General features: G+C 39.7%; 1 protein-coding gene across 4 annotated transcripts; it reads left to right on the top strand.

Annotated features, from left to right (window-relative positions):
* The first annotated feature begins 1,001 nt into the window (after positions 1–1,001).
* On the top strand, positions 1,002–25,733 carry C9 (complement C9). Of its 4 annotated transcripts, none has more exons than XM_069001510.1 (13): positions 1,022–1,109; positions 2,302–2,503; positions 7,148–7,241; positions 7,910–8,057; positions 9,320–9,467; positions 11,135–11,273; positions 12,724–12,939; positions 16,353–16,593; positions 17,961–18,089; positions 21,981–22,159; positions 22,368–22,596; positions 23,343–23,522; positions 25,561–25,733. In XM_069001510.1, exons 2-12 carry the CDS (start codon positions 2,490–2,492, stop codon positions 23,501–23,503), a joined length of 1,698 nt encoding a protein of 565 aa, XP_068857611.1. In that variant the 5' UTR covers positions 1,022–1,109; positions 2,302–2,489; the 3' UTR covers positions 23,504–23,522; positions 25,561–25,733. The 4 variants fall into 4 exon arrangements, with proteins under 4 accessions (XP_068857608.1, XP_068857609.1, XP_068857611.1 ...); XM_069001509.1 differs by having other exon boundaries at positions 7,124–7,241; XM_069001507.1 differs by lacking the exon at positions 2,302–2,503 and having other exon boundaries at positions 1,002–1,109; positions 7,124–7,241.
* Positions 25,734–25,832: the final 99 nt, after the last annotated feature.

The raw sequence follows: 25,832 nt of genomic DNA, 5'->3' as shown, positions 1-25,832 counted from the left end.
CATTTCAGTTAAGGATTTAAATCACTGCTGGTCAGTCCTAGATTTTGAAACGGCCATCAGGATGGTCACTCAGAGCTTGTTAGCAGGACCTGTTACAAGCTGACCAAAGATTCTTACTGGTCTGCTAGCTAACTTTGAATAGCTGTTTACTCTGAGTCTCTGTCTTAAAGAACAATGAACTGTGATAGCAGGTATGATGAAACAATATTACAAGTGTCTATGTCTTGCATTCTTGCCTAATAAATGGGTTTATTGTCATTGGACTCATCAAGCTGGACCGAGACATGGTAATTTGGAATATCTTTACCCATTATAATTATTTTAGGATTGCATCCAGGTATGTAATTCTTAACAGCTAAACAGCAGGTTATTTATGAGTGACTTCTGTCTTGTGACTGTGTCCAACACAGGATGCCTTAAACTGGATTATAGCAAACTACTGAAAAGGAATGCCCTTCTAAAGAGCTGGCTTGTGGTTTGGCATTTTGTTACCGAGTGAAAGCTCTAGATGAGTTTTAGTCTCATTCAAACCCACAAAAAATACTGTGTTGTTCCTTTAGATTGGCTGGGGGAGGAATAAAAAAAGAATCTTGGGACTTCAGGCCTCCAGTACTCCAAATGAGGATTCCAAAGCTGTTATACACTGAACTTGCTGTTGTAAACAGCTCTACTTTGGGAACTATTTGTTCTTTATATGAGTCACTGTTATGACAGATTTTTTTACTAGGCAGTTAATGGCTCTATTAATTCCATACATAATGTCTTTCCTATATTCAAAAGGTACTGTTAAACAAAATTGGTTTATTTTTAACCTTGCAAGTGCTTCACAGTATTTCCCCATTCAGGAAAAAAGTGGAATTTTCTGAAAAGTGGACTTTAGAGCACTTACAGTAAGGCAGTTTTGGCCAGTTACTGGCATTCTTCAGTACACACAGCTTTGTTTGTTCTCTTGGTAATAAATAACAAAAGGAATAAATAAATTACAAATTCAGTCACGACAATTCTAGTTTATTCACCTACAAAATGAGAATCATGCATGTTATCCTGCAGCTTCTAGCTATACTATGCAATGCAAAGACGGTTGCCTCACTTTGGGGGGAAAGCAGAAGGTAAGTGTTCTTTGTTTTCTGCAGCTGTCCCCACTGTTTTGTTTCTCTAACACAGAGTTTAAACATCCCGTGTGGACATTTCTAATGGTACCTTGCTCAGATATCCTATGAAAAAGAAAACTACTTCTTGCTGTATTTTGAGGAGTCAGATAAGCAATGGTTTATCTGTTTATTTTGGGTATACATGACACAAAAAAAGTGACTGATAGTAGTTGAAGCCATATTTTTGGAGGCAGGTAAAGCTCAGGTATCTTTTTTCTGTTGCATGCAAGTTTCAATCTATTTCTTTCTGAAGATGCACAGTTTAATGCTGATAGTACTTCTCTTAATATTTAAAGTCTCCTAGATTGCCTATTTCTAATCTTAGAAAATATAGCCTTTGTGTTTTCACTGCAACTCTCACTAGGAGAAAGAAGGCCTAGTCCCTACCAATGATCACGTGAAAACATCTAAAGAGCTACTCTACCAGAAATGTCTGTGTCATTTACAAGAATGGTCAAAACTAAGTGATGAAAAAATGTGACACTTATACTAGACATATGCTGAAGCCAGCCCAGAGGAAAGTTAATAAGAAGACAGAAGCACCTCCTCTACAACAACAGACAGAGAGTTGGGGCTGTTAAGCCTGGAGAAGGTTGTGTGGAAACCTCATAGTCCCCAGACCTTCCAGTATCTGAAGGTGTCTACAGGGAACCTAGAGAGGTACTCTTCATCAGGAACTATAGTGGTAGCATGAGAAGTAATGCATGTACTCTGAACGAGGGGAAATTTAGGTTAGGTTTTAGGAAGGAGTTCTTAACTTTGGGGGTAGTGAGACACTGGAGCAGGTTGCCCTGGGACACTGTGGATTACCAGCCCTGGTAGTGTTTGCAGCCAGGCTGGGTAAGACGTTGAGCAACCTGGTCTAGTGGGTGGTGTCCCTGCACATGGCAGAGGGGTAGGGACAAGATAATCTTGAAGGTCCCACCTGTGCATAGGGACACCTTTCACTAGACCAGCTTGCTTAGAGCTCCATCCAGCCTGGCTTTAAACACTTCCACAACTCTTCTGGGCAAGCTGTGCCAATGCCTCACTACCCTCACAACAACGAACTTCCTCCTAGTGTTTAATCTAAACCTATTCTCTTCTAATCTGTTCCCCCTTATCCAGTCACTCCATGCTCTGGTAAAAAGCCCCTCCATCTTTCTTGTAGGCTCCCTTCAGGTATGAGATGGCTGCAGTGAGGTCACCCCTAAGCTGCCTCTTCTCCAGGCTGAACAATCCCAATTCTCTCACCCTTTCCTCACAGGAGAGGTACTCCATCCCTCTCATTATCCTAGCGGCTTCCCCTGGACTCTCTGACAGGTCCCTGTCCTTCCTGTGGAGGGACCCCAGAGCTGGATGCACTGTTCCAGGTAGGTCTCAGCAGAGCAGAGCAGAGGGGCAGAATCCCCTCCCTCCCCTGCTGCCCACGGGGCTCTGGATGCAGCCCAGGACACGTTTGGCTCCCCAGGTCCTGCTGGGCAGGGCTGCTCTGGGTCTGTTCATGCCCAGCCTGTGCTGATACTGGGGATTGTCCCTGCCCAGGAGCAGCACCAATACTTGGCCTTGTTAAACCTCATCAGATCCCCACGGGCAACTTCTTGAGTTTGTCCAGGTCCCTCTGAATGGCATCCCATCCCTCAGGAGTGTCAACAGCACCACTCATCTTGGTGTCATCTGCTAATTTGCTGAGGGTGCATTCAATTCCTTTGTCTATATCATTAATGAAGATATTAAATAACACTGGTCCCAGTATGGACCCCTGAGGGATGTCACTTGTCACTGATGTCCCCTGGGACTCTGAGCCATTGACCATTAACCTCTGCATGTGACCATCCAACCACTTTCTTATCCATCTATCAGTATGGAATTGAATCCATCACTCTCCAAATCAGAGAGAAGAATGTTGTGAGGGACCATATCAAAGGCTGTACAGAACTCCAGATAAATGACATCTGCAGCCCTTCTCTTGTTCCCTGATGGAGTCATTCCACCACATAGTGGTCAGGCCCTTGCTCCTTATGTTTTGGTGGTTATTACTACTTTAACATTCAGATCTAATTAAAATACATGTTTAATTGTGTATCTTCAGTTAGAAACCATTCAGACAGAAGACATGATTATTAGAGAAAATACATAGGAGACAAAACTGGCCAGCAGTCCAGCTCCCCAGCATACCAAAGGCTTTGCAGCTTGAAGATGGTGCTAGCAACTACAGTTGGCAAAGTATGCTCTCAAGTGATGCTATTGTGTCTTCAAATTCAAGAAGGATATGCCTTATTTTTTGGTCAATGATAATTATCAAATCAAGACTCTTTTTGAGTCATCTGTTTTGTAACTGATGAAGTCAACAGCCCCCTATTCTGAAATACGACTCAACAGCAAATCATCAGAGCTGTGTGGCCTGAGGGTGTATAGAGTGTACTGTGCAATCCAAGACAAGGTGCAAATAGTTCTGTGTACTGATTGTGAAACAGCTTTTGCTTTCCAAAGAGTGCTCTTCTGTCCCTCAAACCTCTCAATAAAGGATAGCAGAGAAGGTGTTTTGTTTTCCATGCCTGTCTCTGAAGTTTATGCTCCCAGCTGTCACCTTCAATGATGTGCTTCAGTAGCTGAACTGCTTTTACCTTCTCTCCTTGTGTGACATAGTATCTGTTTCAATGTGGTTTTTCAGGAACATTTTTACTATAAATTTAACATGGAGGTGACCAGTTTGCAAATTTTTGTACTATCTTGGTTCTTGTAAACAATGTTGTTGAATATATCTCCCTTTGAATTCCCAGATAATCTGTATAGTGGATGCAATAGTGGTGTTTCAGACTTTATGAATCATTTGCAATTAGATTTTTCTGACTTTTTTTTATTATTATTTTTATTTCTCTAACCTCAAGTAAATTCAAAACCCTAAAGCTGGATCTGCAGCAAATCATGTGAGCCTCATACAATATGCTGGAGAAGGCCCATGAGGTTATGTACATCACTCAATGAATATTCTTGCAAAAGTTGTTAAATTGTGATTATCATAAAATGATAGAATCACCTAGATTGGAAAAGATCTTTAATTATGTGAAAAATGTTGCCACCCAAAAGTCAGTCAGAGACTACCATCAGCTCTGGTTTGCAGACAGTTGATGGCAAGAGTTCCATTTGCATTGGAAACTTCAACTCAGTCTTTTCTGCCTGTGATTTTTATTTTAGACTCTAAATAATGACTTACAACAACCTCTGGGAGAATCTTTAGGACCTGAAATAGTTTAAGTCTGATTGCTTCTTTAGGCATGTGGCTGCTTTCCATGATTAATTCTTCTTGCCTATACGGGTTTTTGGCTCTGTTTTTACATTAATTTAGAAGTTCAGAAATATATTTCAATGTAAATTTGTCTAACATCAGAATACTTGGTAACTACTAGGAATACGATAAATATCTGCTTTCATAAATCCCATTAGATGCCTCAATGTATCTTATAGGTCTAGCATCTAAGGGTTCTCACTCCTACTATCTTTAAGGACAACCTGTCAGTCTTCCAACCCAAGATACCAGAACAGATGTTGTTAGTCAGATGTTTGCAGTTCTCCATGGTAAGGAGATGGAAAGGCATTCTGCAGCTACAGTGAGGAACAAGCTGTTTCTCATTCATTTGCCAGAGTAGTAGATTTTAATTTTTTTCCCCACTGCTGACATTACTGTTATGCTGAGTGGTAAGAAAATACTTCATAGAAAACGTACAGGAACTTCTCAAGAGTTGTTTGCTTAGCATGAAGTATCAGTAAAATGAGCTAATTACAGATGAAAGAGTTGCTTTTGAAGAGGCTATATCAAATTTCAAATATGCTACAGAGACACCGAGCCTAGGGATAGCTTGGAGGGTGGCACAGCATCTCACTGATGACAGCCCTTGGCAGGCGAGACACAGTGGTTGGAGGGCGAGCCCCTCACTCTGAGGAGCAAGCCCCAGGCTAGGGTGGTAGAGGCATCAGCGGAGACAAAGAAGCAGGAGGGACTCTCCATGCGGGTTCCACAAGCAGGTTTATTGCAGATGAAGGATCCAGGGATGAAAAGCCAATTTTACAAGAGGGTCCAGAGGTTTTATACCCGGGGAAAGAAAGGTAGGGATAAGGGTAACAACCAATTGTGTAAGGCGGTAGGGGAGGGGTTAACTAGGAAGTAGCCAATGGACATGACTTGTAGGAGGGATCACAGGGAACAACCAATGGGGCATCAAGTTACACAGAACTTTCCAGAACTGATACATATGCAACTAAGGGGATAAATATTTATGGTTTTCTACATAAAACTAGGGGAGAACAGAAACCAACCAACTTGTAATAAGCAAATTAAGGAAAATGACGATTATGGGAACTCACCATCACCACAGAGGTGATCTTAGACATTGGTGCCTGACCACCAGGACTCAGATGCTGTCGTTCCCTCTGGGAACGTAGTGGCTATAGCCACTTGCACCGCCACACAGTTCAGCTTTCCAGAATTTCACAGACCTCCTGAATACGTTGAAAGGAACTTCTGAAGATCATCTATGATGTTGTCTTCAAAACAGGGCTTTAGATTAGGTTATCCAGAGGTCCTGCCAACAGTGTTGCATATTTCCAGGGAAGGACATTCTACCTTTTCCCTGGGTAACCTATTTCTTGTTTAATAGTTGTCATGGCAAGTGTTGGGCAAGCCTGTGACCCCTGAGCTGGTGAAGACTTGATAGCTAAAATAAAGTCAATTTATTGTCTCACTAACAACTTAGTACACATGTAAACTGAACATAGAATAAATGACACCAGAGAGTTGGACCAAATTCTATGTCTTTCTCATCCAAACTGCAGATTTCTTAATCTTGTGGAATCAGATTACATTTGTTTGGACTCCTGACTCCTGTGGTATTTGTATGACATAAGGGGGTCAAAGAGCGGAGGGCAAAGCCCTGCCTGCAATGAAAACCCATATGTACCTCACACTGCAGGAGCTGCAATCTGCCAACCAGCTCGGCTCAACAAAGAGGGTCCCACTGTAGAGCAGAGGCAAGAGCATTAACTTGGAGACATTCAGAGAGAGATTGCTTCACAGAGGATGAATAGTTCGAATGTAAGGCCAAATTGCAGTAAGTTACTGAGAGTAAACAAGGCAAGTCAGACTTCATTGCTCCTTTATTCCTCTGCTATCTACTACTGCTACCCGTGAAGATTAAGTCACCAGTAAACTTTTTAAACTTGATAAGTTGTTCTACAGTGCATCAGTTTTTAATATATACCAGTGGGTGCTTTAAGGAAACTTGATTTCTATTAAGTGATGGCCTTACACTTACTGAAAACTAGACATTTGATGGTATTTAGAACTGAGCACCAAAACAACGAGTCGCTCTAAAAAAAAGTAGGCCTAACTGCAAGAGTATTCAACTTGGCAAGCTGAAGAACAGTAAGACAGCTAAACATGTCTGTTTTTTCTAGCAATGTAAGTTATCCTGTTACAAAGTAATACCTTTATTTATGAGTCTTCTTTCAACTCTGGAAAGCATTTATGCTTTTATCCAGGCTTAAGAGCAACACTGTCAAAGTCAATAAGCTAAAATCACAAAGATGTATTGAAGTGCTACATGCATTTGAGATGTGCTGCTGTATCTTTGTCTTTAGCTTTACGTATTGGGGAGTGCAACCACTGTCTGAATAGAAGACTGCAGATGTTCTCTGTATATTATTGTTTCATTGTCTTCAATAACATGACCCACCAGAAGAGCATTTGCATGCACAAATATCTAAAAAAGGGGAAAAGACCTGGCTTATTAAGTCTTCAAAGTTTATTTTAATGTAATATTAAACCACCAAAAAATTTAATATTAGGCAGCTGTTGATACGTCTCAGTACTGCTGTGAAAGTGAAACAGAAATCAGCTTGAAGATGCTTCCAAAATACTGGTCTATGGTTTAAATAAAAACTCACATGATTTTAGTATACTGCCCAGGACTGTACTGGAATATTTTGTTTAACAGCTCTTCAGAAAAACCTTTCTACAGGGGAACAAGGGAACTGAATGCTCCATCTCCAATAGACTGTAAACTGAGCAGCTGGAGCGCGTGGGGGCCCTGCGACCCATGCACCACTCAAAGGGTAAGCTGTCCTTGGAAGTCTTTGTTCCAAAGTCACAACCAAAGGGATGATATCTGTTCTGCCTGTTGGTTATGAGAAAATGTCAGATTGCAGCTCTTAATACCGGTATGTTCATGATTTGATGAAACCCAAAATAATGTCAGATTTGAAGCCATAGAGTAAGAGAATACTACATCCAGTTCTGCAATACTGCTCAAGTGTTCTCATTCAAAATATTTTCTTCATAAAAATTACCTATGTTGGCCATGTGGGTGGTTTTGTTTAAAACATTATTTTTCAATTTATTTTTCTTTTTTTAATTTTTTTTTCAAAAGCAAATGTTTATTTTCTTAGGGGAGTTCTTTTATGACTTTAAAAAATCAAAGACTTGAAAGCATACAAAATATAAATGATGCATTTCCATTTCCACACTGGAGTGAAATAAACAAAATAGTATAGTAAACTAAATAGTGAAAAATTAGCATCTCTACATACTAGCTAAGTATTACTAATAATAATTCTTAATTCAATGTTATTTTAAGCATGAATTGTGCCTATGGATTTTCAACAAAAAAATTCACCAAAGACATTTCATTTTGGAAGTTCTAAGTTCAGCTGGAAATCCTGAGGTTCTGGTAGAGTTCTCTTTTCTCTCTGAGCAATATTAATAATGTTATTTGCCTTTCAAGTTTCGCTCCAGACGTATTGAAAGATTCGGGCAGTTCGGTGGAAAAGCATGCCTGGAAGCCCTAGGAGACACACAAACCTGTAAAACCAGTGAAGTCTGTCCTGAAGAACCAGAACCAGACTGTGGTACTGACTTTCAGTGCAGTTCGGGTAGGTTTTGTTTTCATGCCATAGCAAGTAAAGCAGTAACTCAGAAACCACATTTTAGTTGTGTGAATACATCAGCCTCATGCTAGCATTTAAAAACAGTCCATGGACAGGTGGGTTCAAAGCCACAATGCCAAAAACACAGCAGCAAAACCACTTAAGAAGGGGTACGTTCCTCTCATCTTCCATTTTAATTTGCATCTAGTTTAATTTCATCTGTAACTTCTACTCCATGATTAGAAGCTGACCATACTGACCATATCCTTTCTTCTAGCTTAACTGCCCCACCTGCTATTGAATCACTAGTTCTATGAAAAATCACCAGGAAAAAAAACAGGACTGAAGGAATTTTAACAGAATGGATATGGAAGTTTAGTGATCTAACTGGTTTGATAGATGTTAGTTGGAGACCAGAATGCATCTAGATCCAAAATAAGATATAAATTTGTAAAGTAATACAAGGCATATGAATGTAGTGCTCAAGATTCATCAGAAATCAAAATAAAGTGGGAAAAGTTAATAGTAGTAAAACTAGTCAAAACAAAAAGAGAAAGATAGTAAATGAATTTGGAGTTCCAAGACATTTTTTGTATTGTTTTTAACTCAAATACTGAAAAGCGCAAATAAAGCAATTCAAAATTAGAACATAGACCCTTAACTACTAGTTCACCGGCATTGTGCAGCATTTACAGGTGAGGTTGATGGTATCAAAGTGTTGTTTTATTATGCTATGGCTAATTTACCAAAGTCTTTAAATCCTGTAGGAAAAAAAAAAAGAGTCGCTGTAAAACTTGTGATATGTAAACCCTGTTGCTTTAGAAATCACTAGAGTTTTGGACAGTACTTATTATTCATATAATATTCAAATAATATAGTCCAAATAACAACAATTTAAATTATTTAGAAAGAATTCTTTGTTGATGTTTAATTGGTATTTTCCTGTATTCTCTTAATACAAATAAGAAAATTCCAACCAACCTAACAATTGAAGTTTACTACAGAACCATCTAGGATTTAACAATTCTCTTCAGATGACAGCAGTTCTCCTGCCACTTACTTTTCTCAGTCGTCCTACTAGCTTATATGTCAATACAGTAGTATGCAGGTTTTTTTCATTTGAAAGTGGCAGAGTATAGGATTTTAATCCCTCCTGACAATAGTAGAAATATACCTAGGGGAAGATCTTAATAAAGAGTAGCTGAGGGTGCCATTTAAAGTCCATCTTGACAAAAATGTGTTCATGCAATGTTTTATTCCTTGATCAGGTCGATGTATAAAGCGAAGACTTGTATGCAATGTAGATAATGACTGTGGAGACTATTCTGATGAAGATGACTGTGAATCTGACCCACGATCACCATGCAAAAACCATGAAATTGATGTGTCTGAAATTGGTAGGACTGCAGGACAGGGGTATGTAGTAAAATGTAGTACTAGGTCTAGTGAAGAATTTGGGACTGACTCCAAAGCCAGCTGAAAAAACTTGGGCACAGTGACATTCCCAAAAGTGGAATCTGAATCATGGTAGCATTTGTATTAAGAAATGCTATGTAGCCTTTGAAAGAACACTTAACTACCATTTTATTTTGTATACTTGTGAGGATAAAATGTGCAGACAGTGTAAATCAATCATAATGTTAGTAAATAGAGCCCTACATAGACATCACATGAATAAACTTACATATTATTTACATGTAAAGTTTATAGATGTATAGATTTGTTTCTAATAATATTTCACAGCTAATCAGTAATTCCCAATTATTTTACTAAAAGGCATGTCTAAAAGAGAGAAAATATCTCTTGACTACTTATACAATGGGATGCCTCAGTGCAACAACACTTTGCGTGCAGCTCTTTTCCAGTATTGAATTCTCCCCTTCACAGATCTCTGTTGTTTACAGGAGCTTTCATCATTAATCTAAGTTGAAAATGAATCTTTCTGTTCTCAGACCCTTCTGGGTTTCTTTCATCTCTTACAAAAAGAAAACATGACATATTGTTTACCTATAAATAGAGTTAGAAGGCAGCAATCCAAATTGAACAGACGATAAAAGTATACTACAGCATCACCATGTGTTTAATGAAAAGTATACATCCTTTTCATTTCATTTCTTACTGTGCAAGAGAAAAAGTGCTGCTTTTTTTAGCATGGAGAAGTAAACCAAATATATAGGCAATTTTAAAAGTTCCTATTACCATCTATTACTAAAATCTACCATGATAAAACGTAATATAGAGACTCAGTAGTGATGCTGGTGATTGATGATTTGTTTACCACTTTCTACACTCAGGTACACATATATTTGTCAGATTTAAATATTGGAAATTAAAAGATTGAAATGTATGAAACAGGCACAAAAGGGCAAAAAACTTACACAGAATCCTCCAAGGAGCAGTTATTTTTGGAAGTATTTCTTGTACATCAGTATATAGATGCATAGAGCTATACGCCTGTTGTGCCTGCTTTCCTAGTTTCGTAAGGGTTTAGATTTCCTCACCTATGCTCCAGGAAATGCCGCTATTCCACTAGGTCACACCCTGCAAGATGAGACATAGCTGTAGGCGTAGCTGTATATTCAATGCTAGGCGTAGCTGTATATTCATTCTAAAGTTTTGATGGATGTTGATAACCAAGTATCTACCAGAAAACAAATATAAATTATTAAGAATATATATACATAGCTGTTGAGATGTACCTTTTAAATCTGCAAGGAATGCTTTCTCACATGTACTGGTCAAGAGCAAATGTTCTTTCTCATGAATATATTGGTCAAACAAAAATGGTTTTTACCTCCTTTTATTCCTAAGGTTCTCACCATGTTTGATGTTTAATGTTTTATTTGTTTATTTCTCATACATGTTCCTTCAAGAACTTTACAAAAGATGTATCCTTATCTCCAATACTCAGATGACAAGACCACAAGAGATGAGGCAAGCTGCTTGGATGGAGCAAGTTTCACAGCTATAATCTCCATCTCTTACAGAACATGACTTTTCCACTCTTCATACCATTGTCTACAGGTCATGTGTGCTGACATCCCCTCTTTTGAAGTATAATTTCTCTTGGTTTTTTCTTGTAGAATCAATGTTTTAGGGATGCAGCCAATGGCCAGCCCATTTGACAATGACTTTTTCAATGGTCTTTGTGAACGGGTGCGTGATGGGAACACGCGGACGTACTACCGCAAGCCGTGGAACGTGGCTGTTCTCACTTATGATGTAAGTTTAAGTCCTTTGCAAACTAGGATGTGTTTAATTGAAAGTCAGGTCCTGGCATACTCTTGGAAGACTCAGCATATCTCTTGAGTCAGGCAGCAGCTTTTTAGGCTCAAGCTTGTGCTAAAGTCTGGAGGAAAACATCTTATGTTATCATTTACTTCAGCAGTTAGGCTCAGTTATGCCAGATAAATTCCCACATCTTCGTTGCTGCACCCTTGCACAGTACATGAAACCATATGTGAGCAGAGGAAATGAACAAAAGATGTACAGAAAGGATTATGATACCCAACTTTTTCTACGGAGAAGAGCGAATAAGCTACACAAGGACATGTAAAAGCCACTGATAAAAAGGCAGACATAATATTACAATATTCTCGTCCTACTTGTTTTGTCTAATCAGTGCTGATTTCTCCTTCCCACTGGGGAAAAAAGATTTGTTAGGCTTTTAAGTTTCAGACTATGACTTTCAGTGAGGTTTGAACATCAAAAATGTTGATCGTTGAAAAAAATGTCAGATACTTTTCAGAAATCAGAGCACAATTTTGCCTCCTAGATTACTGTAAGTAGGAACTTGATAGAACAAATACAATTTAAACTAGGTCCTTCCCAGAATGAATAAATCTGACCCAGAGATCTCTGGTTATATTTGATTTTGCTGTATAACGATTTTCAGTTGCTAAAATGTGATGTTCTGCTAAAGTATGCTAAAATAAACACTGAAACAGGTATTCTGAATTAGTTATTGTTTTCTGTAAGAAAAGAAGGCAGAATCGTAATTCTGACATTTCAGAAGTCAGGAGTTTTTAGCAAATCTTAACTGTGTTTTAGGAAAGAGAGACTATTATTCCTCACATAGAGTCAGAGAATCTCCTGAGTTGGAAGAGACCCACAAAGATCACTGAGTCCAACTCTGTGCCCTGCACAGGACACCCCAAGAGTCATGTGAGAGCATTGTCCAAACGCTTCTTTGAGGCTTGGTGCTGTGACCCTGGAGAACCTGTTCCAGTGCCCAATCACCCTCTGGGTGAAGAACGTTTTTTAATATCCAACCTAAACCTCCCCTGACACAATTTCAAGCCCTTCCCTCAGGTCCTGTCACTGGTCACAAGGGAGAAGAGATCAGTGCCCTCCTCTACCCCTCACAAAGAAGTTGTAGACCGTGTGAAGGGATTGTTGGCACACATAAATTACTTTAACAGTGTTACATGCTGAGATTTAATACTTAATAAATTATAGCCATTGCAGTTTTCTGTTCACTTTTGAACCACTGAACTGATCCAGATGAGATAGTTTGTGGAGGAAGTGCTATTTCCATTTGTTTTGGTTTAAAAGGAAAAAGAGCTGTAAGAAAATGCATTGATATGCTCTGTAAAAGGTACAGCTTTAAAGTGCTACATAGATTTTTCTACTACTGCCTATTTTGTTTTCTCATACAACCTTTTCTTTACAGACAAAAGCAGACAAAACCTTGTCATCTGTGTACTACAATGATCGTGTGAAAATGATACGAGAGGTTTACATAGAAAAACAGAAACATTTTAGTGCTGGCTTCTCTCTGAAATACACACCTACTGATGGAAGTAAAAACGCTTCAGAAGGAAATTTCAAATATGATTACAGAAAGAATTATACATTTGGTTCCCTCCTGCAAAGCTACACAGAAAGGGTGAGTCAATTCTTCTAAAGGTCTTAATGTAACTATTTTACAAATTGTATGGTTTATGCAGTGCTAGAATAAGGCAATAATAATCTAAGTATTCTAGTCAGCTGCTGCTCTTTTGTAATTTATTTAAAAAAAAAGAAATATAGGTGACCATAGGGTTAAGATTCCAGACATGGCCAAAGGGCAACTCAAAGTATCTTCTTTTTCCCACTGTTTATCTTTGACTAGCAAGCGCTCTCATCTTCATCAGGGGCTTGATGTCAGAAAGGATCAAGACCTCTGGTCTCATCCTGATTAAAGAGCACTCTGATCTAGTGCAATGTGGGCAAATTAGATTGAGTATTGTGATGAAAAATTGCCACTGAGTATGCCTACACTACATAAACACAAAATAAATTTTAAGAATGACTGAAAGATCAAATCTCAGACATTTGGGTACATCCGGACAAATAAAATAGCCAGGACTAAAAGGCACAGACACTAGCACCGGTGCATGATAATTCACAGTTTTAGTAGCATGCTGCCGTGACTTTAGTCAGTGCTAGCTCTCATGCTCTCATAAGCAATGCCCATCCTGCACTTCCCCACAGCATGTTTGAAGGGAATGTTCTTGTAGACAGTCTGGAGAAAAGCAAGCCCATTTTGGGATTGCACACAAGCCATACCACTACCTGCCCTTTGAAACAGTGGAAAGACCCTACCCCATTTCATTTGACAGCAAAGAAGTAGCCTTAGCATTTAGTGAGGTCAAAACAAGATAGACCACAAAAAGTGATGCTAGACATGTTGTGGTTGAATCCCAGCCAGCAGACAAGCCCCAGGCAGCTGCAGGATCGGGGAGTGAATGGGAACGGTAAAAATAAGAGAAGTCATGGGCTAAGATACAGACAGTTTAACAGGGAAAACAAAACCCATGCAAACAAGCAAAACAAAACAAGGAATTCTGTCACTGCTTTCCACGGTCAAGCAGGTGTTCAGCCATCTCCAGGAGAGCAGGACTTTATCACGTGTAATAGTGACTTGGGAAAACAAATGCCATCACTCCAAACATCCCCCCCTTCCTCTATCTTCAAACCACTTTATAACAGACCCCAATGTCATATAGTATGGAGAATCCTTTGGATCAATTTGAGTCATCTGTCCCAGCTGTGTCTCCCCCAACCTCCCAAGCACCTCCAGCTTCCTTGTCAGCATAGCAGTACAAATAGCAGAAAAGGTCTTGCCTGTGTGTAAGCAATGTTCAGCAATAACAAAAACATCTCTGTATTATCAACCCTGTGTTCAGCACAAAATCCAAACACAGTCCCATACTAGCCATTGTGAAAAAAATTAACTTTATCCCAGCCAAAATGAGCACAACATGACATTATGGCCTAATCCAGTAGCTGTGTGCTAGTAGAATCAACTGATCAGGTCATATACCCTTTTCCACCCTACATGCCAAAGTCAAAGTCTGTGATTACAATATGCCATCATACTCAAAGCCTATCAACCCCATAGAGCTAAAATATACCATGTGCAAGGAATACTAGGTTTGCCTCAACTATTAAAATTTTCAGGTTTGTCAGTCTTGTTGTCTAGGACCCATTCAGAGCTCTGGAGGTCAAATAGATATAAGGGAAAGCTAAGCTAAGTTTTATCACTGATGAATTAAAATAATGCTGAAGATGAAGGTCTGCACTATAAAGATAAGCTGAATCCAGCATGGCCTTTGTACTGGTATGAGTTTTCTTGGGATGGAAACAAACCATTTAAACCTCAAACCACAGATGCAAAAGATCACACTCTATGGCTCAGGGGGTTTTACTGTCAGCCTATAGTCTAGTGACTTGTGATAGGAGTTTTGGACTCAAATTCTTGCTCAGAGATCAGTTCAGAAAATGAGTCACAATCTGTCACAAGCAGAGTTCTATCACTGCAAACTCATGTGGCTGCAGGGTTGTGGAGTGGCAGTTCCTGCATGAGAACCTTCCAGGGCTCACATGAAAGTTAGTGTCAGAAGCCTGGAGGTGCCCAGAGGCACCTGGAGAGAAAGGATTTGTGCATGCTGGTTGGCAAGAATATGGCACCTACAAAAGTCTCACAGTGATTTAGAAGCCTGAAGATTTCTGCTAGTCTTAAGCAGCATCTGAGTCAGCAGTTTAAGATCCTTTAAATGGTGCTGGATCATGTGATGGTCAGGTGCTAGGTCCCTTTTACATACCTCCTTTTGGGCACTGCTACTAAGGGAGTCATAAATACTGCAAATAATAATGGGGTTTGGTAGGGATGTGTTTCCTTAGAGTCTTAAGTACAACTATTTCACAAGATTTTATTTCACAAGTTATGGGCAGTAGCTAAGTCCTAGTTTAGAATATGATATAAAACGACCTGGAGTGTAATTTACAAAAATATCAGTTCCTATACCTAGCCTTATAATGTATGTATGGGTCAAATGCATCAAATGGATTTTTTCCTTGTTAATTTTCACTTTATAGTGTTGTTTTGGAGATTTTTTAATTGGAGCTATGCCCTTCTTTCTGGCAGTTAGGAAGGTTTTGTTTTTAATTGGAGCTGTGCCCTTCCTTCTGACAGTCTGAGAATAACAGGGAAGTGATCCAAAAAAAGAGAGAACTTAGTTCTGCTCTGACTATAAACAAAGAGGAAACTCCATCTGACCTGAGTGGGCAGCTTCTGTTATTTAGCAAGCCACGTAGGACTACTTTTCAATGTTATAAAATCAGAAAGCCACTTTTCGGTAGGCATTGTGCTTCAAGAGACCTGTTATCAAATAGATCACAAAGGCTTTGCTGAAATGAGTAAGGGAAGAGTTCTGAAAAACTGGAAGAACTAAAATAACTCTTGCTGCTTCCTCAGTTTAAATCAGAGAGCTTTTTAATTTTTATCAAACAAGTTGGTCCCTCTTCCATAATGCTAGATTGAATGCCATGGAGAAAAGCACTGCAGCTTCTTTACAAGTAAAATAGAACAGCAGGCTGCAGCTCCCTGAGACCACAGCCGGGGTTACTTAGGGCAGTGCGACCAGTCGCATCCCAGAGTCCATTTTGGACAGCCCCACCATCTGGCTCCGGCAGCCAGCAGCGTTACAATGCAGTGGTGGTAAAAGAGGTGGAGAAGAGTCTCTCATGAGAGTTTGAGATGGCTTTATTCACATGTTGTCCCGATGCCCTCGAAGGCAGAGAGAGACCTCGTGGTCTGGGTGCGGGGTGGTTTTGTCAGGGGCCCTGGGGCGGTCCCTGAGCAGGGTTGGGGCACAGGAACCAATAGGAAAAGTCTGAGGGAGTGGCCAAGGTTAGGGCAGGGAACAGAGGACCATGGCATCACAGAATCAGGGGGTTAACACGTTACCACAGATTTTCCTGCCATGCTGCGTACCAGAATGACACTCTCTTCTTTTTTCTTCTCCCTTCATTCAGAACCAAACCTTCCTTCATATAAAAGGACAGATTCAGCTGGGAAGATTCCAAATTCGGAGTCGTGATGTCCGCCTCAGAGATAGTTTCCTTGATGATTTAAAATTTCTGCCAACTGAATATGACAAGGGGGAGTATTTCAAATTCCTAGAAGACTATGGAACTCACTATGCGGTCTCTGGAACTGTAGGAGGAAAATATGAACTGGTTTACGTGCTGGATAATTACGCTATGTCTCAACTAGGTATGCTTTCTGTTGGCTTTGCTATGCTGATTGTCACCAAGTTCTCAGACTTTCAAAGACATGTGGGATGGCAGATCTGTGCATGTGGAAAAATACTGAGAACAGGACAGTTCAGTGCATGCTGCTTGTGGCACACCAGTGACATTATAGAATTACATGAGTTAACAGAGAGAAGAGTCAACATTTGTAACTTACAAAATTATTTGAAATCTCTGTTTTAAGTCTGTGACTGAGAGGGGTAAAAAAACCTTAAACAAACCTCCTGAATAATTAGCAATAATTGCATGATTCGCAAGAGATCTCCAAAGACTAGAAAACCCATGTAAACCTTAAATCCTGTTTGCTAGTTGGTACCTTTTTGTGCTACAATCACTCTAAGAGTATGGTGGTGACAGAAAAGAAGGAATAAATTGAAGTGCTCTCTAGAAACCATATGGAGCACTTAGGTGTGTTGAAATTGATTTTATAGCTTTCAACATTCACACTGGAGTATTCCATATCCTGATTAAGATAGGAGAGTAAAAATTTAATCTTCCTTCACATGCAGTTAAGATACAGGTGGGTTTGTGCTGGATTAAAGTGATCACACTGGAATAAAGTGAAAAAAGGCAATTCTCATATTGATTTTGGAGATCAGAAAATAAGTACCTGCTTCATGCAGCACCAATAACAATATTACTCTCAAATATTCAGGCTATGCAAAGGGACATGGGGCAAATATGTCACTTATATTTCCCATTATTAGTCTGTTCAGCACCTCAAAATTGTGGGCTTGGATTTTTTTTAAGTCCCAATTTCAAGCAAAATTATTTCTTAAGAATTTCCTTCACAAAAGTGAAGTTTCAAATAATGTGTTTGAGTTCAATAAGGAGAAAGGAGGTGTTGGAAGCAGTAGTAGGTAGAAGAGGATTAGAATATATAGAAAAAGTGTAGTTTTAAGAGATCAGTGGCCCTGATTAATTTTTTGGGGGAAAGGAGTAGAGAAATATAATTAAGATTAGGAGAGAGACTGGGAGAATTCAGTAACTTAGCACATAAAAAGAGTAAATATTAAGCAGCTGCAAAAGACAATATAATAAAAGGAAAAAATGGTCCCTAAAGGGACACCTGCTTTCAACTAGATAAAGGAAAACAGAAATCCATTTTTGGTATTTTCCTAATCACCACAGATCTCACCTGCATCTGTTCAGGCACTTCAATTACAATCATTCTCATACTGTTTACATAAGCAAGAAAAAAGTAAAAGATAAATGGGAAGAAAAAAGCCACAATCATTTCCAATAGCCCTGAAATGTATTTTGTAAGAATAAGAATGTCTCGGTATTTATGCTCATTCAATCTATCTAATTACCTATTTCTACTTCCAGGAATCACTGTAGAAGATGTGAAGAAATGCCTTGGCTATCACTTAGATGCCAATATTGCATTTGTAAACATACAAGCCAATTTAAATGTTGATGGTGGTAAATGTGAAAAAATGCATGTGAAGGACAAATGTAAGTATATCCTTGATTTACATTATGTCTTTTGCTTAAGGAAAGATAATACCAGTTGCTTCCTCTGAATAATCAATATAGTTATTGCTGTTAGGGAAAAGACAAATCCAGTAGACCAATATAGGTGGGATTCACATTCTTCCATGCTCTCAAGTCAAAACATGGAATGTGTTCCCAGCATGCATACACATGAACACACTTAACATGATGCATACACACATATATACATACAAACATCACTGGCCACGCGAATAAATACAGACAAAATACAGACAGCACTCAGGCAAACACAAATGGCAGCAGTAGCTTCACCCTTTTCTCCTCTCCATCTGATCAGGGAGAAAGTCTTTAAGTGGGCACTATCACAGAACCACAGGATAGTTGATGGTTGGGAGGGTCCTCTGCAGACCACCTTGTCCAACTCTTCTGCTCAAGCAGGTTCATCTAGAGCAGATGTTCTCCCCAGGCAGCACAGACCTCAGGTATTTCAGTCCCTCCACAACATACATATATAATCAGTGCAGATAAATCTAGCAGCTGACTTTAAATATCCAATTGAACCAGCAATTGTATCGTTAGCCTCTCCTGTTAGTGAGAGAGATATATAACACCAGGCCCACAACTCCACTACTACTGCTGGTGCAGACTCTCACACACACACACACACACGCATGCACGCACGCACGCGCACACACACACAATCTCTCACAATCTCTCACACTCTCTCACACTCACAATGTCTCCAGTGAATGCCTTAGGTGCTCAGTCTGCCCAGCAATTGGCCCTTAGATCCTCTTACTTCCAGTAGCCTTAGAAATACACTCATATGCAAACAGGTCTCAATCAACCCCAGGACCATGAGGTCTCTCCAGTATTTGGCCTAGATAACCCTGGCCACTCCACTAGCCAGCTCCTCCACTTGTCTTGCTCTGGAGACATAAAATCATAGAATGGTATGGGTTGGAAGGGATCTTAGAGATCATCTAGTTCCAACAGTCCATTTTGGAAAGGGATTCAATGCACTAAATCAGGCTGTCCAGAGCCCCATCCAACCCGGCCTTGAACACTTACAGGGATGAGGCATCCACAGGTTCTCTGGGTAATTTGTTCCATTGCTTTACTTCCCTCTGGGCAAAGAACCTCCTCCTATCATCTAATCTAAATCTCTCCTCTTTTTAGTTTAAAACCATTCCTCCTTGTTCTGTCACTATCTAACTGAGTAAAAAAATTGCCCTCCTCTCTTTTTATAAGCCCCCTTCAAGTACTGGAAGACAGCAATGAGGTCTCCCCAGAGCCTTCTCTTTTCCAAGCCGAACAACCCCATCTCTCTCAGCATTTCCCTCACAGGAAAGGTGCTCCAGCGCTGTCCATTTCTGTGGCCTCCTCTGGACTTGCTCCACAGGGTCTACATCTTCCTTGTGCTGAAGACCCCTGAGCTGAACGTAGGTGGGATCTCATGAAAGCATAGTGGAGGGGCAAAATCTCTTCCCTTGCCCTGCTGCCCATGGTACTCTGGAGGCAGTCCAGGACATGTTTCACTCTCTGGGCTGGGTCATATCCAGCTTCTCACCCACCAGCACCCCCAAGTCCTTTTGGACAGGGCTGCTCTCCATGAGTTCTCTCACTTTTCTCTCAGGCCTGCTATTTCCTGACCCAGGTACAGCACCTTGCACTTGGACTTGCTGAACTTCATGAGGTTTTTGTGGGCCCACTTCTCAAGTTTGTCTGGCTGTCTCAGGATGGAATCCAATCCTTCTGTTGTGTTAATGGCTCAGTTTTGTGTCATCTGGAAACTTTCTGATGGTGCACCTGACCCCACTCTCTGTCACTAATGAAGATAGCGAAGATCATTGCTCCCAAAACAGAGCCCTGAGGGACACCACCCGTCACTGGCCTCCATCTGGACATAGAGCCATTGACCACAACCCTCTGACTATGTCCATCCAGCCAGTTCCTGGCCTGACACTAACCATGCCATAATCAAATCTCTCATGATGGGAGAGAGTTTTTAAAGTCCTTGCCAGGAGTCTGAGAGACAAACGGGTACTCTCAGCCTTCTTGGCAGTTGTTTATTAAGTCGTATCAGAGAAAAAGAGTCACTAGTGTGATCCAGACATAGCACAAAGCAGAGAATGCAGGAGAAAGCCCAATTATCAAGATTTACACAGCCTTTTAAAGATAATTTAACCAATGGTTACTAAAAACATACATTATTTTTACTTTTCTACCCATTATTTAGTAACACAGCCAGGAACTGCAGAATTCTTTGTCTAATCATCCCAAACTACTTCTACTGCAGAATATGGAGTAGTAGAAGAAGAAGGTTTGGAGAACAACAACAATCCTCCATTTTGATGTTTTTTGCTTTTATCTATTTACTACATTAACAAACTTAAAACTTCTAAATTTTTCACCCTGTGACAATCTTACATAGTAGTCTATCACCTGATTTACACTAGTATAGTTTCTAGTTCTTTTCTAATAATAGTCAGTTTTTTCCACGGACAGAGGTCAAAAGCTGTGTTGTTCAGGGGGATGAAACCCCTCAAAACAGGCAGAGAAATATTCTCTGCACTCTGGGTTCCCACACTGGCCCACCAATAAGTCCACCCTTCAAATCCATATGTCTCCAGTTGGGAGATAAGGAAGTCATATGGGACTGTGTCAAAGGCCTTACAGAAGGCCAGGTAGATGACATCTGTTGGTCATCCCTTGCTGACTGTTGTTGTCAATGCATCATGGAAAGCCACCAGATCTAGGCCACAGTAACAGCTGCTCTGGTACTTGGCTCCCAAGCCACTTATCCCATATTCACCTGCTAGTCTGGCTTGACACCTGCTAGTGATCACACACTGCATATGTATTGTCACTGCTCCAGTTATTACCACTACAAACACCAGGTCCCTATCAGGCCTTGTCCAGCTGTAGATGCTGGCACACAGAGCTCCATACACATGCATGCATGCATGCAGAATAGAGTCCCTTTCCCCTAGGAAACAGCTAGAATGGAATTCAATGGTAAGCCAGGACAGACTGCAAAGATGCACAGTACATAACAGACAAGCTCACAGATCAGTCTTTTTCTATATGCAATCAGTCCCTTTTTTTTGCCTTTATCCCTTTATTCTCTCAAGTTTGTTCCTCCCAAAGTCACCTTGAACCTCCCTAACCTTTTCAGTGGCACTCCTCTAAATAGATGCTAAGTATTTGAGTTGTGCAATGCCATTCTTTGCATCCAGAGAGACCTTCCATTGACTTATCTTGCTGTTGATTCACCTTCAGCCCTATCCTGCAGGGTTAATGGTTCTGCTGGAATACGTCTGGGAGGAGTCAAAGCAGGGGCTGCCTTTCTCGGAATACCCTATTTGTGTTTCTCTGCCTGTCATGGTTCCCCTCTGCTCCTTTATGTGTCTGGAGATGGGCTTTGTTTCACATGGCATAAAAATTGCAAAAGGGAAGATTATTTACTACTAAGTGCAGAAGAGGCAGTTATTTTCAGTGCTCTGCTCTTGTATTTTAATTATGAAGCAAAAGCTCCTGCATTCTAATTCCTGCCCTGTTTTGGTTTAGCTCAGGGGATACAGTAGAATTACCTTTTTACAAAATTATCTTTTGCTTGTTATCAAAGGACTATGATCCCCATAATGTGTCTCAGTTTGTCCTATCCCTTCTTTTCCATTCAGATCTAGGGTTTTCTAATTTAATTGCAAAATCAAATATTTCCTCCCACATGAGAGGTACAAGCAAACAGATACTGAATTCTGCTGCAACCAAGAGTTCCTTCTATAATCATTTTACAAAGAGGGACTGGCTGCACTAGGGGGACAGATGTTCTTCCAGATGCATGGACATTAAACATCCTTCTTCATCCTCTCTTCCTTTCTTTTGCAGCAGAAATGAATGATAATGCTGTCATTGATGATGTCCTTTCCTTAGTTGATGGAGGGAAGATTGACTTTTCAGTTAAAATCAAAGAAATGTTACTACGAAAATCCAAAGTGGTTGATGTAGAGGATTATATACAGTGGGCTAAATCTTTGGTTGATGCTCCAGCAGTGATACAGCAACGGGTCAGTATAGCTTCTTCAAAGCTGTGGCTTCTTACAGTTTGAAAGCTTTTGTTCTAAGATGGAGGTGAGACTCCAAGTTTATCATGAGCTTTCATGCATTTTCTTCATCTTAACCATTTCTTCAGATGTTTACTCTAGTGATGGCTATATCAAAAGGATTCAGAACTTTGGAAAAGCGTGTTATGCATGGACTTTTTTTCTTCTACAGCCTTCTCCAATACATACACTTGTTCCAGTTAAGATGAGAGATGCATATTTAAAGAAGCAAAATTTGGAAAGAGCAATTGAAGACTACATTACCGAATACAGTGTGTGCAAATGTGAACCCTGCAAAAATGGAGGCACCCTTGTGCTGGTAGATGGAGTCTGTACATGCATGTGCTCAAGTTATTTTAAGGGAATTGCTTGTCAAATTCCCAAATCTGCATTAGTGAAAGGTTAGTAAATACCCAAATAAACTAAAATGAGCACAGTTGTTGTTAACAATATGCTGACAAAATGAGCCTTCATAAGAACAGAAGCATTTCATTGCACTTCCTTATACCTACTGCTGTCAAATCTCAAGGGCAAGGTGTGGAAGTTAATGTAAGTTACTGTGTTCTTTCCGTAAAGAAGATACTTTAATTTGGAGTTCATTGTCCCACATACACTACTGTGTCTTGGAATGACACAAAGTTCATTTAAGTACACAGGAGTATTATTGAAGCATGGTGCAGCACTGGTAAACTGATTTCAGGCAAAAGCAATCTCACCATGTCTTAAACTATTTTGTCTTCAGTTTTCTGCACAAGCTTGGTGTTTGCTAGAACATGATCATGTTTCACAATTACTGTGCTAGTTTAATATTAGGTTGGTCCACAAGGGTAAAAGGGAAAAGAATGCAGTTCCACAACTGACAATATAAAAAATACATTCATTCTCTGTGGCCAGGTTTTTAACACACAGGTGCTCAAAATGGGCCTTAGAGCATGTTTCCTAGTATCAACAAAATGTTTCAACAAAAATGTTGAAAGCCCAGGGCTCTTAAGCAGTGCCACTGACAAGCACATTTTCAAAAGCCAAGTCTGTGATGGCTTGTGTGCTGGAGGCTGCAATGATCCGCAGGGTCACCATAACTGAGTTGAATCATGGTGTACCTTCAGAGAGGTAGATGAACTAATCCTGCTTATTGTCTTAATACCAGTTGTGACTGATGGAGGCTGGAGCTGTTGGAGTGCCTGGTCCTCCTGCGTCAATGGAGAGAGCACTCGAACTCGCCAGTGTAATAATCCTGCACCAGGACCTGATGGCAGACCATGCCAGGGAGAAAGCATTGAAAAACGGCACTGTGAAGAAGGAAAATAGTTATGGTCTTCAAAACCAGGTAATCAGCCTCTTTAAATGGGTTACCGCAATTTAAAATAAATGCTCAGCCAATATTTGAGGCATTTCAGAGATGCAGTTGATGAAGTGATGAGTAAATTCACTTTCATATTTCAATTAAATCTGTGATTTGATACAGCTGATCAACCACCTTGTATCAAATTTATGAATGGTTAGATTTGTATTTGAGTGTTTTGACAAGTAATGTTATATTACAGAACTCAAGATTAGAATAGAATTCTGAATAAGAATAGACTTAAAATACAGTTCTCAAAAAAAACAGATTTCATCTCCAGTCAGACCACCCATCAAAAAGCTTATGCCTTAAGGAGAGGGAAGAGACATGTTTTCCAGAAAAAAAAATATTAAGACAGTTCAGGAGACTGAAGTCTCTTACTTGATAAATAGAATGCTTAAATCCGATAAAGCTAGTGTTACAGCAGATTTGAAACGTTCAGCTTGAAAAAATATATTTTAAGAAATGTCTACGTACATATTTTTTCACAGGTTTTTGGTTGGTTTTCTGGTTGCTGGGGTTTATTAAATTATTATTATTATTATTAGATTATATACTGAAAAGCAAAACAAACAAAAAAAACAAGAAAGAAAGGAAACAAACAAAACATAACAGGATTTTGAGGATGTATGCTCTGGTCTCTAATCTGGCAAGCCAGACCCATATTTCTTCACCTGCTGAAAACAGTAATAGTTTTCATGCCCAGAAAGAAGTGTTTGGGTTTTATTCTTAACATGTTGCCATAAGATTCTTATCTTCTGAGAGGCCACAAGAGGAAAAGAGGTGAAAATACAGGGAAATATGTTGAATGTTTCCCCACTGAAACTACTTGATGGTAAGACTTGCAAGATGTCCTCTACCTGCACCAAAAATATCTGTCAGAAGATTTCTGTGGCCCTCTCTCAGCTTCAGTAGAGCTCAGCTACATCTAATATTTCACCTGTGAAGCACCCTGAAGAAAGCATGGCCAGCAAAACTTAACAGCCCCACATAAGAGAATTACAAACACCTTCCTACAGCACCACATCTCCAGGCTGTCAGAGCTACTTATTCCAATAGTTATTCCACAGGTGGAAAACATACCACTGAGAGAAGAATATGATACAGTTCTGGAAAATCAAGAGTAGTATCATGAGGACAGGTGTAAGTATTGTAAATTAAACAAACCAGCAAGTGGCAGATTTTAAACAGACTGAAGACTGGTCCTTCACACAATGGGCATACCAAAAGTAAATATGCGTTTTAAAACCTCAACACAAAGAAATGGAAGGTTATTAAAGGTAGATAATCATATTTATTCAGGAAGTCTCTTAAGAATCAATTTTTGCAGGATTGGAAACTATTCTGGGAAAGTATTTCTGTGTGTTCCCCTACTCCTGGACATTCCCTAGGTCAGTGCTATTGCCCTCTTGTTAAATTCAGGATATGAAGTTAGCCTTTGCTTGATTCAATTAAGTTGGTGTTACTAAAATAAAAACAAATCTCATAAGCAGCCTAATTTTATTCCTGCACTGTATCATTAACATGTTCTTGTTTAGCCATGAGATCAAACACCACAATGATTATTCATGACACACACGTATTCACCAATGTTTCCTCTGGTATGGCAAAGAAAAAATATTAACCTAACTAGCTTCTGATATTTATGTGGTTTCAGACATGTGGAGTACTAACTCTCAAAGCAGAAGTCTGAAATTTAAGTCTTCTGAAAATCACACTATGAGTTTTCATTCATCCTTCACAAAATCACACAGAATCTCAGAATGGGTCAGGTTGGAAGGGACCACAGTGGGTCAGCTGGTCCAATCTCCTTGCTCAAGAAGGGTCATCCCAGACCACACGGCACAGGATTCTGTCTAGATTGTGCTTCATTAGAATTCTTTTACATTACAGTCATATTTGGGATACAATAAAATCATGATCTTCGTGAGCTGTGAGAGTAAAATTTCTTTTAAATTTTGACCAAATATATATGTTTTAGCTACTATTTCCTAACACTTCTGCACTATTTTTTCTTTTTTAGAAAACATTAATGGATTTCAAACCAATTCCACGAATCACAGTTTCTGCTGGCCAGCTAGCTATCCAAGAACAGTGTAATGGCATAATTTAAAAGTACCTGCAGCTTAAATGATCTGTAATCAAAAAAAAAGTAATAAACAATAAACATATTAACAGAGATGTGCTGATACAGTAGCTGTGGTCAACCTTTTGTCTGTGGCTGTCATTAGAACATGAATACTCCCCCTTTGTTAGTCAATGGCATATTGGTGCCCCTTTTTTCATAATTATTTC

Source organism: Aphelocoma coerulescens (assembly GCF_041296385.1).
Source record: "Aphelocoma coerulescens isolate FSJ_1873_10779 chromosome Z unlocalized genomic scaffold, UR_Acoe_1.0 ChrZ, whole genome shotgun sequence".
NCBI lineage: Eukaryota > Metazoa > Chordata > Aves > Passeriformes > Corvidae > Aphelocoma > Aphelocoma coerulescens.
Note: the sequence above shows the minus strand (reverse complement) of the source record. Positions and strands in the feature narration are given on the sequence as shown.

Excerpts from the sequence above, each read along its gene's own strand:
- C9 (XM_069001507.1), top strand. The coding sequence starts at position 1,024 with ATGAGAATCATGCATGTTATCCTGCAGCTTCTAGCTATACTATGCAAT. Across the intron at positions 8,058-9,319 it reads TGACTTTCAGTGCAGTTCGG|GTCGATGTATAAAGCGAAGA; the intron begins GTAGGTTTTGTT and ends TTCCTTGATCAG. Across the intron at positions 11,274-12,723 it reads TGGCTGTTCTCACTTATGAT|ACAAAAGCAGACAAAACCTT; the intron begins GTAAGTTTAAGT and ends TTTTCTTTACAG.